General features: G+C 30.4%; 2 protein-coding genes and 1 pseudogene across 2 annotated transcripts in view; 2 read left to right on the top strand and 1 right to left on the bottom strand.

Moving 5' to 3' along the window:
• LOC111035753 (phytoene desaturase-like) overlaps window positions 1–15,091 on the bottom strand; it is a 63,699-nt gene that overhangs the window by 4,287 nt on the left and 44,321 nt on the right. The gene's annotated exons all lie outside the window — the stretch shown is intronic.
• Window positions 83–2,931, top strand: LOC111035751 (annotated as a pseudogene).
• Window positions 9,436–13,165, top strand: LOC111035745 (bifunctional lycopene cyclase/phytoene synthase-like). Its single transcript, XM_022317496.1, has 4 exons — window positions 9,436–9,526; window positions 10,686–11,615; window positions 12,114–12,598; window positions 12,663–13,165. The coding sequence occupies exons 1-4, from the start codon at window positions 9,490–9,492 to the stop codon at window positions 13,065–13,067; spliced, it is 1,857 nt and encodes a 618-aa protein (XP_022173188.1). The 5' UTR covers window positions 9,436–9,489; the 3' UTR covers window positions 13,068–13,165.

Below are 15,091 nucleotides of genomic sequence, written 5' to 3'. Positions count from 1 at the left end.
ACATTTTGGATGAACATAGGGGATTCATTTTATTATTAACTTTTAAGGTTCCATATTTTTATCTAGGTGAATATTTGTTCCGTCATACTTAGGTATTCATAAGAAAATAAATACCTGAATACATTTTAAATATACACTATCATTGGATACACATTATTGATTTATACGTAGCAGTCTATCAATGTATTTTTAATTTTTCAGCTTCAACGAACAAGTAAAAATGTTGAGCTATATGGGAATCCATTTAACGTATTTTATTCCAGCTATCGGTGTATTGATTTTATTAGCTCGGCCATTTATCGATCGTTTCGAAATTACCAAAATTGCATTTATAAGCATCGTGGCACTTCTCTACACAATACCATGTTACAACTATAATATCGCCAATGAAGCGAGGACCTATACACCGGAAAGACTCTTAGGCGTTTTGGGAAATGTTCCCGTCGAGGAGTATGTGTCCGTCGTCCTACAAATCGTCTTGACCACGCTTTGGGCATTGCTCTGTGTTCGGTGGAAATTACCGTTTTTAAATTTCAACCACGACAAACAGAGTTATCAAACAATCCGATGGATACCGATTTTGTTGCTGAGCATTGTCACGGCCATCGGTTACAGAATGGCCGTTCCGGGACAAGAAACGTTTTATTTTGGGAGCATTCTGTGTTGGGCGTCTCCGGTGATCATAGTCATGTGGTACGGGGCCGGAAACTATTTCGTAAAAAATTTGATACCGTCCGCTTTCGCGATTGTGGTGCCGACGTTATACCTGTTGTGGGTGAATGGGATAGCCCTGAAGGAGGACATTTGGCATCTGAATAAGAATACTAGTTTAAACATGTCTGTGGCTGAAGGATTGCCTTTAGAAGAAGCTCTGTTTGTCTCCATAACGACTGCCATGATTGTCATGGCGGGAGCCTGTTATGACAAGGCATACGGTACGGTCGTAACGTTTACGTTGATATACCCTCACCAGTTTAGTATCAGTAGAAAATTCATTTGTCAGATGTTTGAAGCATTCGTCACTCCAGAATGTTCTCTGCCATCTCTCGTTACGGAAGATTTAATAAGCAATCTTAAATCAATGGATAACGCAAATTTAATGCCAATAAACGCCTATCTATTTCATTACGGTATGTATATAAAAAATTATAATCATATCGTAACTAACATATTTTTTGATGAATAATGAATATCGTTTATTCTATTTCATTCAGTTTCAAATAATTAATTTTGTGTAATTAAGTGGTGAAAAAAACACTATACAAATGTAAGGTAGTTAAATAGGTTAATCGTTGGTCAGAATGAATCGGGAAACAAACCGAAAGATTTATTAAATTAAACAATACACTAGCGTTGCATAAGCATAATCTAACAATTAATATTAATTACAGTATAACCTCAGTTCGTCTGTAGACACGTACGTCGTGCCCGGGGGCTAAAGGCAAAACAGATAGAGTTCGGTCGTGGAGGCCGGTCCGATAGGCCGTATAGGTGCCCATCAATATGAACTTTAAAAAAATAAATAGCAGAACAATAGATCTTATGAACCTCTATATTTTACTGGTTTTGTTGAAGGTGTTGTTATTACTTGCTAATTTACATTCAATAAGTAAAAAAATAATAGTAATTAAAAAAAATTAATCTGGGAAAGTGAATATAGCAAACTTAAATTAATGTATAGGTACAGTATATTACAAAAAGTTAAAAATTATGATTTGTAACACAGTCCACAAAAATAAAATTAGTTGTTATGTTTACATTGATTGTTTTCACTTTGCAATGTGGGAATTAACCGGGTACTCGACGAAAATAATTTGTTTTGTTTTCCAATATTTTATTTTGAGTAAAATTATAGAACGATATTTTGATAACTCAAATATAAAAATGTTCACTTTGCCTAGGTTTCTTTTTGGTTTGATTATAATTTTTAATAAAATATAACTGATTTTAATATATGATAAATAAAATTGATGGTTTTATTTAGGAATCCGAATGGAGATTATAATTAACTACTCATTTGGTCGCTATACGGATAACATTATGGATGACGCATCTAGTATGGAACATAAAAAACTAAGATTAAAGCTTCTCCAGAAATTCATTAGTGAGTGTTTTCCTGGCAGAAAAGATTATGAAGTGAAATCAGTACCAGAGGAAGTAATTATTGATTGGACCCCATTCGAAGCAGAGTTCACCGATGAGGAAATGGCATGTCTTCGTGCATTCTCTAGAATGGCATTTTTTTTGCCCGTAAGCCATACGAACAATTACTTGCAGGTTACGAATGGGATCTTGCTAATAAGATGTACAAAACAGAAAAAGATATTTTAGAATATTTCACCCTAGTGGCCGGAAGTTACGGTGCTATGTGCGTTTTTTCATTTTTGTATAGGTATAATATTGACAAATATGATTTTGTCGAAAAGGACAATTATGTAGTTGATAAAGCATATCAATTAGGAATCGTAAGTGATTTCTTACTAGTATATCTTCATTACCTTTTCTAATTCATATGTGCTTATATTTTTTAAGAGCTTACAATTCGTTAACATTTCCCGGGATATCGTCGGTGACAGCGAATCATGGGGGCGTTGCTATTTACCCACAGATTATTTGGATGACGAAAACGATGTAAAAGCGTTACGTGAAGAAAAGAACCCAAGATCTCTGGGAAACGATAAATTGAACAGATACGCTGATAAGATGAAGGTGCTGGCCGACAAGCACCTAATGGAAGCGGTGGATGTTATTAAGCGTTTGCCGTTTGATTTAAGAGGCTCAGTTCTCACGGCCCTTGAAATTTATCGAGGGATTTATTATGCAATCAAGGCTAGTCCAACATTTCCGCTCAAAGCAAAGGTGTCTAAGTGGGATAAATTTAAGATCGTTGTCAGGGTGCTTTATATTGAAAGCCTCCAATACTTGATATAAGCGAATTTAATATTATATAGTTTTTTTTTGGTATCTGATTTTAGTTTATCTGTATTTGTATATTCGTTTTATATATATATTGTAATTGTATTAGTTGACTATTCGATTTACGGGAATTTTAATTTTAAGTATTTATTATTGTAACTGTCATCGTGCAAGTTTCATAATTCGGATTTGATATTGTTTTATTCGTCTTTGTGAAATATACTATCCATTTGTATACAAAGGATAACATCATATTATTCTATTTTTAACCTACAATGATTTCACCAGTTGTTTGTACATGTTGTGTGAATCCCACCGGAAATGGATTCCAATATCCCCGTACACAGTGTACGGGCCGGGAGCATTCAGCGCAGTTGTACGAGTGCCCGGATAGTCCAGTCATTTAACGATTTTTTGAGGAATTAAATCGGAAAGTTTTGATACTTTGCAAAAAGTTTGGTTATAGACTCCTGATTAACCAAAAAAAAGTCGCCATTCCTCCGAGGTCCGGAAGTTTCCGCCATCTTGGATTTTAAGTGCGACTTTTCAGTTTTTTCAAATTATCTTTGAAAATACTAATATTATATCAAAAATACTTCTATACAAAAATTTAGCTGATAAAATTTTAAACAAATATAGTTTTATTTTTATTTTTGTAGCTTGAATAGGTTAAGAGCAAAATTTAACCATGTCTTATAATATTAAACGCCGCGCGCTATAATACTATATATAGGCTGCACGTAGGCGGCGGTCCGCACATGTGTCCACTAGAAAACGCAATATTTACGTTTTTTATATATATTAACCACGGCTATAGATATGAATAGTTATGAATAGATATGATAGTATCTATAGCCGTGATATTAACATATTACAAATAAATTTTTCGTACATTTCCTATATTTTGTGACGATGGCATTATTTTCAGTCGATTTATTTTATCTACTGGACAAACTGAACTACTAGGTGTCACACATTGTATACCGCCCATGCTATGAAAAGTATTTAAACCATCCAAAGTATTAATATTAAAATCGGCGTTGTCAAAAATAAATTGGGAAAATGAATTCGGTAAAATATCTGGCTCAGGATGATACAACGAAGATGCTTCGAATAATAATGCTTCGCGATAGGATGCGCAAAAACCAAGATTGCACAAAATATTAATAATATTTTTAGATTCAAATTTTCTATGTAACATGACTGAAAGGCCTAATTGCAACGGTGATATGAATGATTTTGGTCTTGTTGCAGCCATAATTGAATGAGCTATTGCAGTACTTTTTCTTGTCAATTCAGTTCTTTTTTTTTTTTTAGTAATGATAACTTCGTCTAAAAATACTTTCAGAGTATTTGGTACAACCGTATCAACATTTTTTAAAAAATCAAAACAAGAATCATACGAAGTAAGATCATGTACCTGTGACCTTATATCCTCTCTAATTATCTCTGCTGCTGTGTATATTATTCTTAATCGTTCTTCCTCAACGTTACTACTTCTATTTGAATACCAATTTTCATTAAGTATCCGATTACCGACCGATTTGAAACAAAACGTTGTACCTATTCCGCTACTAATGATAATATCACTGCCATACTTTTCCATCAACTTTTTACTCACTGTTTTTTTATCGGGTTTATAGCCATCAAGTTCTTCAATAAGATCGTCTATTGAAAATTGACATTCCTCGCTCTCTTCAATATGTTTAAAAATTATATCCATGGATTCTGATATATTGCTTACCTTGGGTCGTCCTCTTTTTTGTGTTGAAATGGAAGGAATTCGAGAAAACTTCACATAACAGTCATGGTGGTAAATTGCCTCGGCAGCTATGAGATCAGGTTCACCAATAATCCTTTTCCAAACTATTTTACCAAACTCGTCATCTCTATTTAACGCCATTTGTAGTATACTGCCACGCAAAGTAAGACTTCGAACATTAAATACTTTACGACGTTTATTTGCAGGTTAAGTAAAATATAATACGCGGTGTATATAATATTATATGATTATATAATATTTAATTATTTATAATATAGCGTATATCAATAATAATGTTTATTTGTAATATGTTAATATATATAAAAAACGTAAATATTGCGTTTTCTAGTGGACACATGTGCGGACCGCCGCCTACGTGCAGCCTATATATAGTATTATAGCGCGCGGCGTTTAATATTATAAGACATGGTTAAATTTTGCTCTTAACCTATTCAAGCTACAAAAATAAAAATAAAACTATATTTGTTTAAAATTTTATCAGCTACATTTTTGTATAGAAGTATTTTTGATATAATATTAGTATTTTCAAAGATAATATGAAAAAACTGAAAAGTCGCACTTAAAATCCAAGATGGCGGACACTTCCGGACCTCGGAGGAATGGCGACTTTTTTTTGGTTAATCAGGAGTCTATAACCAAACTTTTTGCAAAGTTTCAAAACTTTCCGATTTAATTCCTCAAAACACAAATTTTGGAGCTTAAATGACTGGACTAGGACGCCAATCTGCCTTTTCAACACCACCTACAATAATGGCGGAATAGTTGGACGTGTAGCGATGTAGTAATTCAAATAGTGATCGGGTTCGCCGGTCAAATACTATCGAACTAAGAAATGCGTGTCGTGCCATAATGTGTATTGTGTGATTAGGTGTGTCGTGTGTGAGGCCAGCCGCTATTCCTATCATCAGGTGGAGTGTATGTGTGCGAGACCGGTCGGCGGCAGATATAATAGGTCATAAGCTAAAATAATAATAAATTGATGATAACCTGTTATGCGTTTGCGGGAACGAACGCATATTATGACATTTTTTAATAATAAATTAATACAATGTAAAATTTATTATGATATAATAAAATAAAACAACAAAAAAATATCATTCAAATATCAATGGGGTTATTATGTTTTCAAAATAATATAAAATAAAATTGTCATTTTTTGAAATAGTAATCTGATGTGAGTTTAATTTAAGAGAATGTATAATTTTTTCTTATGAATGTTTGGCGTGTACTTTTTAATTTCATAATTTTTTTTCTGATAATTTTGTTATTAATCGCATTATTAATTGTTTTATATTCAGTCACGAGGTAGTGAATGATACATAGCACAGTTAAAGAACATCAGTTCTGAGGTACGTATATGTGACATTTACATACAAATTAAACAACTATAAGAATAATAATATAATTGCTGGAATTGCCTAATATTTTTGGCAACGGTCGCCTTTGATTCACCTCCGATAAAATATTGATTTTTTTTTTAAATTAAAAACTACTATGAGCGCATTTATGAGTTATGGCTGTTAATCCAGAACGATGTAAATCCGACTTCACATTTTGGGAAAGATTAATACATTTAATAAGTTCATTAGTCAACATAAATTGATTTAATGTCAATTTTTAGTTAGTAAATAGATAGATCCTAATTATAAATATTTAAATAAATAGGCCGCTTACACTCGTTTTTGATCATCAAGGAAATCGATCTAATAATCGATCTATGTACTCATACAACTAGATTACAAGTATCGATATACCTATTAATTAAATAATTAATAAACTAGGTACGCTATGGATTTCGGGGGAAGTTTGAGTGTAATAATAAACAATCATTAAAAAATACAAATACAAAGTACAAAAATACAAAAGTACAAAAAATGGATTCAAAATACGTATTCAAATTATAAAAAAATATTTGAATATATTCATTTGAATGTTTTACAGGTTTTTAAATATAAATGTCTTATATGGACTTTGGGTACACACTGGTAGTGTATATTTTATGTTTTCATTATTTATTAGTAACGTATAAATACATAACATTTTTGATTTTTAATGTAGCTGCCAATTCTCGATAGCTGGAAAACTATTAATATTGCATTTATGGAATTTATTTTTATCACTTCTCTACACCACAAGATGAGTTACAACTATAACATCTTTAACGAAGCCTAGACGTGTCTCCTGTGATTATTATTCAGGAAATTTGAAGAAATATCGTATCACAAAATATTCTGACCTTGGTTTGGGCTTTGCTCTGTCAATGGCGAAAACAACTGTTTTTAAAACTCAAATTTTACAAACAGTTAGATACTATAGGTAATTAAATGATTATATACGCAAGCATGTATGTATTTTATCGGTATATATTATGTCATGTAATAAATTCACTAATTACATAACACCTATTAATATTGTAATATACATACTGTTCACTGTACAGAGATTTATTGTTATTTAATATAATTATTATTACTATTACTCTTTAGCGGCCATAAATTGTATTTTCCATATAGAAGAAAAATGTATTTATACCACCGCAAATTAAAGCATACCTAAACAGTATTATATCTAAACATTGAAAGGGCATTACATAAACCTGAGGCTGTTAATAAAGTAATAATAAACTGTGAATAACAATATTTAGATATTATAAATGCTCATACAAAGATGTATCAAAGCTGGAATTCTTCCAATTTCTGTCACATACTCACATAGTATTAGAATGACAATATATTATGACAAAATAATGTTCATCAAAACTATCAATGTGTACATTTTCGAAAAGTGTCAATCTTACATAGATGCCTACAGGAGCTGCAGTTATTATTTATCTATGATAAATGCATAAAGCACACACGAAAATTAATATAGATTTTGACTTATTGATGGTTTTTCATCGTAGATGCTCTAAAAAACTAATGGACATTTTTATGAATGTCTCCACACTATTAAAATCGTCAATAGATAATAAAATCATTTTTTTAGAATTTGATTAGTAAGTCGTGGTGAAAGACAATATTAGCGTCCAAACGAGATATAAAAATAATGAATCGTCGGAAAAGCTCCGAAATTCCACAGATAACTTGAGTGCGTCATTCCAGATATTATATTTAAAACTAAATCGTTCAAAAACTAGCCAAACTTATAATCTGAATCGACAAAATACATACTTTGATTAGTGAATAGTGATAACGAATTAAGATAGAGTGTCATCAGATATTTTGGATTGTAACATTATTATATTATAAGTACTTTTACCAATCAAACTACTTACTACGTAGTACACAATAAACATTTCCGAAACGGATAAACCGGAAGCAGGAGTACCAGGCATTCTCTCAGAAGCCCTTCGTATAGACAACATAAAAAACACAATTACCTTTATAATTAAGACCAATTGAATCTATATTTTGCAACTTGTAACTTGTATGGTTGTATGTTAATATAAATTTGATTTAAGATAAAATGTGAACCTTTATAAAGTTGTAGGAGACAATAGCCTTAGACGCTGAGGCTTAAAAAAAAGCAAATAGATAACCTATTTACGATTATACGTTATGTATTATTGACGATTTCCAATATTTTGAAATATATCAAATATTAATACTGGCACTTGTGACTTAGTGTGGCTCGGTGTCTAATGTCTATACTCAGTTGCGTACGGGCTATGAGTTTACGTGTCCGCATAAGTTGCTATCTCCTCGATAGGCGACACATATTTCTTTATTTTAATACATAAATAATTCTTACATGAACGACCTCCTTTCATATTCAGAAGAGATAAAGAAACTAAGAAAGATGCCACCAATCTAACAACAAAGGTTACACAGCATTTTAAAAACTGCGTTCTCTAAGAAACAGTATATTTTAGATTGATTTTTTGTGTATCTATCATCACCTTATTCTGAGACAGTAAAAATGCTTCAATTTTCTTCAACGGCATCTTTTCTGGTAGGAAAGAGAAACTAGTATTGCAGGTACTTTTGGGGGTCAAAAGTAAAAAATGCACTATAGTTTTTAAGAGATAGATACAAATAATTCATAGTTACAGAATCTAGAAAATGTTTAAATTATTTTGCAGTTAAAAATTATAAAATTTTCAATTTTAATAACTTCTTTCCTACTCTTCAACCAGCATCGTAAAACATTTATTGCAAGCGTCAAAAAAAAAAAAAGATTGGCCAACTTCTATAATGATTGTAATGTTCTCGTTACTGATAAATCTTGGCGGCATTTTCATCGCATGGGCTGTCGCAAAACTCCATAATTTAGGTTTAAAATGATTTTAATCAATCATTCCACTAATATCATTTATTTATTTTTCGTATCCATATTATTGATACATATGATAATAAATTGTATGGAAGAGATTCGAAAAAATTGCTGAGTTTATGAAAGGTAATTGTATTTATGAGTTCAGGGTGTCAGGACTGTGGGGCTCTCACAGCGTTATAATCTCTTGTTGTTATTATATTTGTTGTTTATGTTTGTTCAACTGTTGTTGTATCTATATTTTGGTAATTGATTATTTTTTGTTCACCTATGTCTTGTGAGGGGCACTGCAGATTAATAACAATTCACATTTATTATCTATTTGGCCTTTCGAGTTCACAGTTCACACTAATCATAGTTATTAATAACTAAGAACAGCTCCTCCATTCTCAACTATGTAAAAATTTCATTTAAATAAGAATGTGTGTTAGCGAAAATTTTCATATATTTTTTAATCAATTCTATGAGGGATATTCAACTAGTATCTATAATTCGTATTCATAATTTCATACAAGTGAATGGTAAAAGAGTTTCGCATAATACTGAAAAAATCAGGTTAGTACATTTTTGTTATGCATAATATTTAATAAGAAAATACTTAAATAAAAAATGTTAAATTAAAGATTAAAAATTAAAAATTATCGATTATCGAAGAAGCAACTAAAATTAAAATTAACTTCCTCTTATCAAATTATTGGAATTCAAGTGAAATCTAAAACTTAAATGTCATCTAATAAATGTATTTTAACAGATAATATAATCGACTGCAAAATTAATTAATATAATAAATCAGTAATAAAAATTCCCAACAATTTTAAAAATACACAAGAAAAGAAAAGAAATTTATCGAAATATGGAATTTTTACACAAAACTAGTTTTTTGCTAATTGGTGTTGTTTTTCTGTTGTATAACTTAAAAATTGATTTTAATGAATTGAAGTAGATTTTAATTTTTCACCAATAACTTAAATTATTATCATCTAGACAAGGAATAATTGAAACATGGTCCCGGGAACCTTATAAATAGAGAATGGATTGATACGCATTTTAAAATGTATTCCGATTGATCACATAATATGCTAAATGAGCACAGAGTTGTTTTAATGACATAAAGTTAACTACTATATTTTTTTGATACATATTTTGAATAATTTAACATTTATTCATTTATTTTATATTTTAAGATTCTAATTGCATATAATTATTATCATATTTTCGTGCATACCAATGTCGGAGTTCTTTTTGTGAATATTTACAGTTATAGTTAGTAGAGTTTCATAGTTTTAAATTGATTAAATACTTTTTGGGTGCATATTTATTTTATTCGTGCACAATTGAACATTTAAGAGTATATATTTAGGTACACATATTCAAGATTTAGAACATATTTGGTTGGTTTCTAATGCATACTATACTCAATATCAATAATTTTTTTTATGTTATCATAGTTTGATTTTTATTGCTACTATGTTATTCTCAACATATAATATATATACATTATTAGCATCTCACATTTTCATTAAAAATAATAATGAATTGGTTTTATTGCTAATTTCTTGTGCTAATCATTTTTAATAACAAGATTTAATTTGGTGAGATCTGTTGTATTTAGGCATTCATAGGAAAATAAATAGCTGACCATAATATTTTTAATGTAACTATACTGTAATTGAATGTACATAGTAAATTTAAGAAAATATTTTTGATTTTTCAGGCTTGGCCGAACAAGTGACAATGTTGAGCTACATGGGATTCCATTTTACTTATTTACTTCCAGCTATCGGAGTATTGGCGTTAATAACTCGGCCATTTATCGATCGTTTCGAAATTACTAAAATTGCATTTATAAGCGTCGTAGCACTTCTCTACGCAACACCGTGTTACAACTATAATATCGCCAATGAAGCGAGGACCTATACACCGGAAAGACTCTTAGGCGTTTTGGGAAATGTTCCCGTCGAAGAGTATGTGTCCGTCATCCTACAAATCGTCCTAACCTCGCTGTGGGCAATGCTCTGTGTCCGGTGGAAATTTCCGTTTTTAAATTTCAACCACGACAAACAGAGTTATCAAACAATCCGATGGATACCGATTTTGTTGCTGAGCATTGTCACGGCCATCGGTTACAGAATGGCCGTTCCGGGACAAGAAACGTTTTATTTTGGGAGCATTCTGTGTTGGGCGTCTCCGGTGATCATAGTCATGTGGTACGGGGCCGGAAACTATTTCGTAAAAATTTTGATACCTTCCGCTTTCGCGATTGTGGTGCCGACGTTATACCTGTTGTGGGTGAATTGGATAGCCCTGAAGGAGGACTTTTGGCATCTGAATAAGAATACTAGTTTAAACATGTCTGTGGCTGAAGGATTGCCTTTAGAAGAAGCTCTGTTTGTCTCCATAACGACTGCCATGATTGTCATGGCGGGAGCCTGTTATGACAAGGCGTACGGTACGATCGTAACGTTTACGTTGATATACCCTCATCAGTTTAGTATCAGTAGAAAATTCATTTGTCAGATGTTTGAAGCATTCGTCACTCCAGAATGTTCTCTGCCTTCAATTGTAACGGAAGATTTAATAACTATTATGAAATCACTGGACAACGCAAAAACAATGTTCACTTCCTGTTATTTATACCATTATGGTATGTTATAACTATAAATTATAATCATATTTCAATTAATATATTTAAAAAAATTATTCTAATAGCCAATCATGAATTCAATGATTATTTCTTGATTAGTTGTCATATTATTAGTACAGTTAAAATATTTAGAAAAAAAATAAATGAGTGTGCTCATGTAAGCAGTGTATTTAATTTAAAAAACAAATAATTAGTGGAAATTGTATAAAATGTAAGTTGTCGTAATAAATTTGAACTGTAAAAATGTAAATATTTATATTTAAAGCTATGAATTAAAAATCAAATCGTCAATTACGTTCAAAAAAAAATTGCTACCGTGCATTCTAGTCTCATTTTTTTAGAAATTGAAAGGAGCTGTGACACACTTTTTTAAAATTATTATTAAATTTTTTTTGGATTTTTTTTAAGCTTTTTAGTTAGATTAAGTAATATCAATTTTTAATAGTTACACAAATACAGTAATTTATACTTAATGAACGATGTTAAATATTTTTTCAGGAATTCGTATAGATCTTCTTTTGCAGTACGCTTTTGCTCGTTATTCGGATAATATAATGGATGACGCATCGAATATGGAAAATAAAAAACTAAAATTAAAGCTTCTCCAGAGATATATTGGTGAGTGTTTTGCTGGCAGAAAAGATTATGAAGTCAAATCAGTACCAGAGGAAGTAATTATTGATTGGACCCCATACGAAGCAGAGTTCACCGATGAGGAAATGGCATGTTTTCGTGCATTATCAAGAATTGCATTTTTTTTGGCTCGTAAGCCATATGAAGAGTTACTCGCTGGTTATGAATTTGATCTTACTAATGCGATAATATACAAAACAGAAAAAGACATAATCGATTATTTTACCTTGATAGCAGGAAGTTTCGGTGCGATGTGCGTTTATTCATTCTTGTATAGGTTTAATATTGAGAAATATGATTTTGTTGAAAAGGACGATTATGTAATTAAAAAAGCATATCAATTAGGAAATGTAAGTACATTTTAACAATGTCTCAATTTATTTTTATTAATTTTCATGGGTCATATTTTTCAAGAGCCTACAATTTGTGAACATTTCCCGGGATCTCGTCTTCGACAGCGAATCGTGGGGTCGTGTCTACTTACCTACTGACTACATGGAGGACGAAGAAAACGATTTAAGGGTCTTACGTAAAGAAAAGAATCCGAGGGCTCTGGGAAATGATAAATTGAATAGATACGCTAATAAGATGAACGAATTATGTGACAAAAACTTAAGGGAATCGATAGATGTTATTAAGCGTATGCCGTTTGAAATAAGAGGTTTAATTCTGACATCTGTTGAACTTTATCGAGCGATTTATTATTGCGCCATCAAGTATAGTGAAAAATTTCCTAACAAAGCAAAATTAACTTTGTTGGATAGATATAAGGTATTATTTAAGGTCCTTTATATCGATAGTCTCCAATACCTGTTATAAGTGGAATGTAACATTATGCAGTTGTTTTTTCTTAATTAGTGGAGGTACCCTAACTTTATTTTTTATATAGTATGGATGATCTTTTTTACTCACTAATAGGCAATAGAAGAATTGTAATCTTACTAATCATAATGTATTATTTATTTTTATGAAATATTATGATTCTATGTTTTTATGTAGTTGATATAAATTGTATTATTTACCAATGATGAGTGTTTTATTTTTTTAACTTCTTTGTTTCTGTTTATTTATTATTGCCACTTTTTCAAAATACTTCAATTTTCAACTATTTGGGTGATTTTTCAGATAAAAATTGTATAAAGATTTGTTTTTTGAATGCTGATACTTTGATCCAATGATTAATTTAAAATAATTTTCAATATAATCAACCAAAACTAGTTTAATATGACTTAATTCAAAAATAAATAATTTTTGAAACTTGAATTTTTCATCAAATAATTATAGGTATTGGTGTCCAAGAGACATGATAACATTTTCCAAATATTTTTTTTGACGTGTCAAGTTCAAAGTCTTAAATTATATTATAGTTAAACATTTACTATTTTTTAATTTTAACCCCTTATGTAGATCAAGTGCCATTACTAGATGGTTCTTCCCCTTACGCCAACAAGCCAAAATATCATGCATTTCCTTATGCTTATTGTATAATTTATACGTATTTAAATAAAATAAAATAACAAAATAACACTTAATTCTTGACATTTTAATAAATTTTAATATCTTTTTTTACTTGAAACTAAAATATAATAGAATATTATATCATAAGTGTTACATTATTATTATTGTAACTACCACGTTTGTCAATAAATATTATAATTATTAGTCAACATTTTCCATGAGCTTTGAGAGGTCAAACAATACATCGTAACAACTACTGACATTATTTGAGTTGATGAGTTTTTTGAATAAAAAGTATGAACTATTTTAGAAGTAATATTTTTATTTTTAATCAATTCAACATTAAGATGTTTAAACGGTGGAAGACTGAAATGCGATACAAAAAATGTAACAATAAAACGTATAAGAGTTGGATATTATATTGGCCTATTGCGAAGAATACTAGTTTGAAATGTTATTGGCTTGCCAACGGTTGAAGTCGATGTCTTCCGTGACCCTGCCGCATCGATGTACCTATTTTGCCTATACGTAACGCCGTATTGAATTTATAACGAAGTTTTGAAAAACATCGAAAACAAGAAACCGGATTGTTGAATCACAAAACGTTAATTAACTTTTTTAAATTTATTTAAAGCCTCAGCTCGTGTTTAATCAATAAAGAGCAAAATTCAGACTTTACAACATCGAAAACCATCCAAGAACTCTAGTTGTAAATGATTATTCATGCGAGTGTATCGCTATAAAAGTTCCTTTTGTACGGTTCATTGTTTGAAATACATAACGCAGACACTTTATACGGTTATAAATAGTAGGCATGTAAACAAGTTAAAATAATAATTTTTTTTTTTAATTTACAAGATGTTGAATCTGAAGGTATTTTGAAGACTATATTATTTTATTCAAACAGATGGCATTTAACTATATGATTTTCAAAGATGGACCGCTTTCACTGCGATTGTTATATGATTAAAAAATGCACCAAGATAAGTAATTATACAATAACTTCACAAAAGTCAAACCACATTGTCTATATCTAGAAACAGAGTAAATAACGTATTTAAACTCGGTTTAGTAGCTTTACTTTCTTTATTTTATAGGTAGGACAATTTTGAAGTCGGAAGTAGGTACTTAACAAAAACAATGAAACAATTAAGATTCTAAAATTAAATATCAAATAGTTATTTATGTGTCATATTAAAATGTCAAATGATAATGTTCAACGATCGATGGAACAGTTATTTTTAAATAAGACATAAGTGTACTAAATAATACAATTAATCGAATTAAAATTAGAACAACGTTTGTACTTCTAACATTTACTCTGACAAATGTAATAGTTTCCTAGAAAATATCTTAGGATTTGTAATATTAACGTTAAGTGACGT

The sequence above is a fragment of the Myzus persicae genome, unplaced genomic scaffold (genome assembly GCF_001856785.1).
Source record: "Myzus persicae strain clone G006 unplaced genomic scaffold, MPER_G0061.0, whole genome shotgun sequence".
NCBI lineage: Eukaryota > Metazoa > Arthropoda > Insecta > Hemiptera > Aphididae > Myzus > Myzus persicae.
The sequence above is the reverse complement of the archived record's forward strand: the minus strand, read 5'-3'. Positions and strand labels throughout refer to the sequence as shown.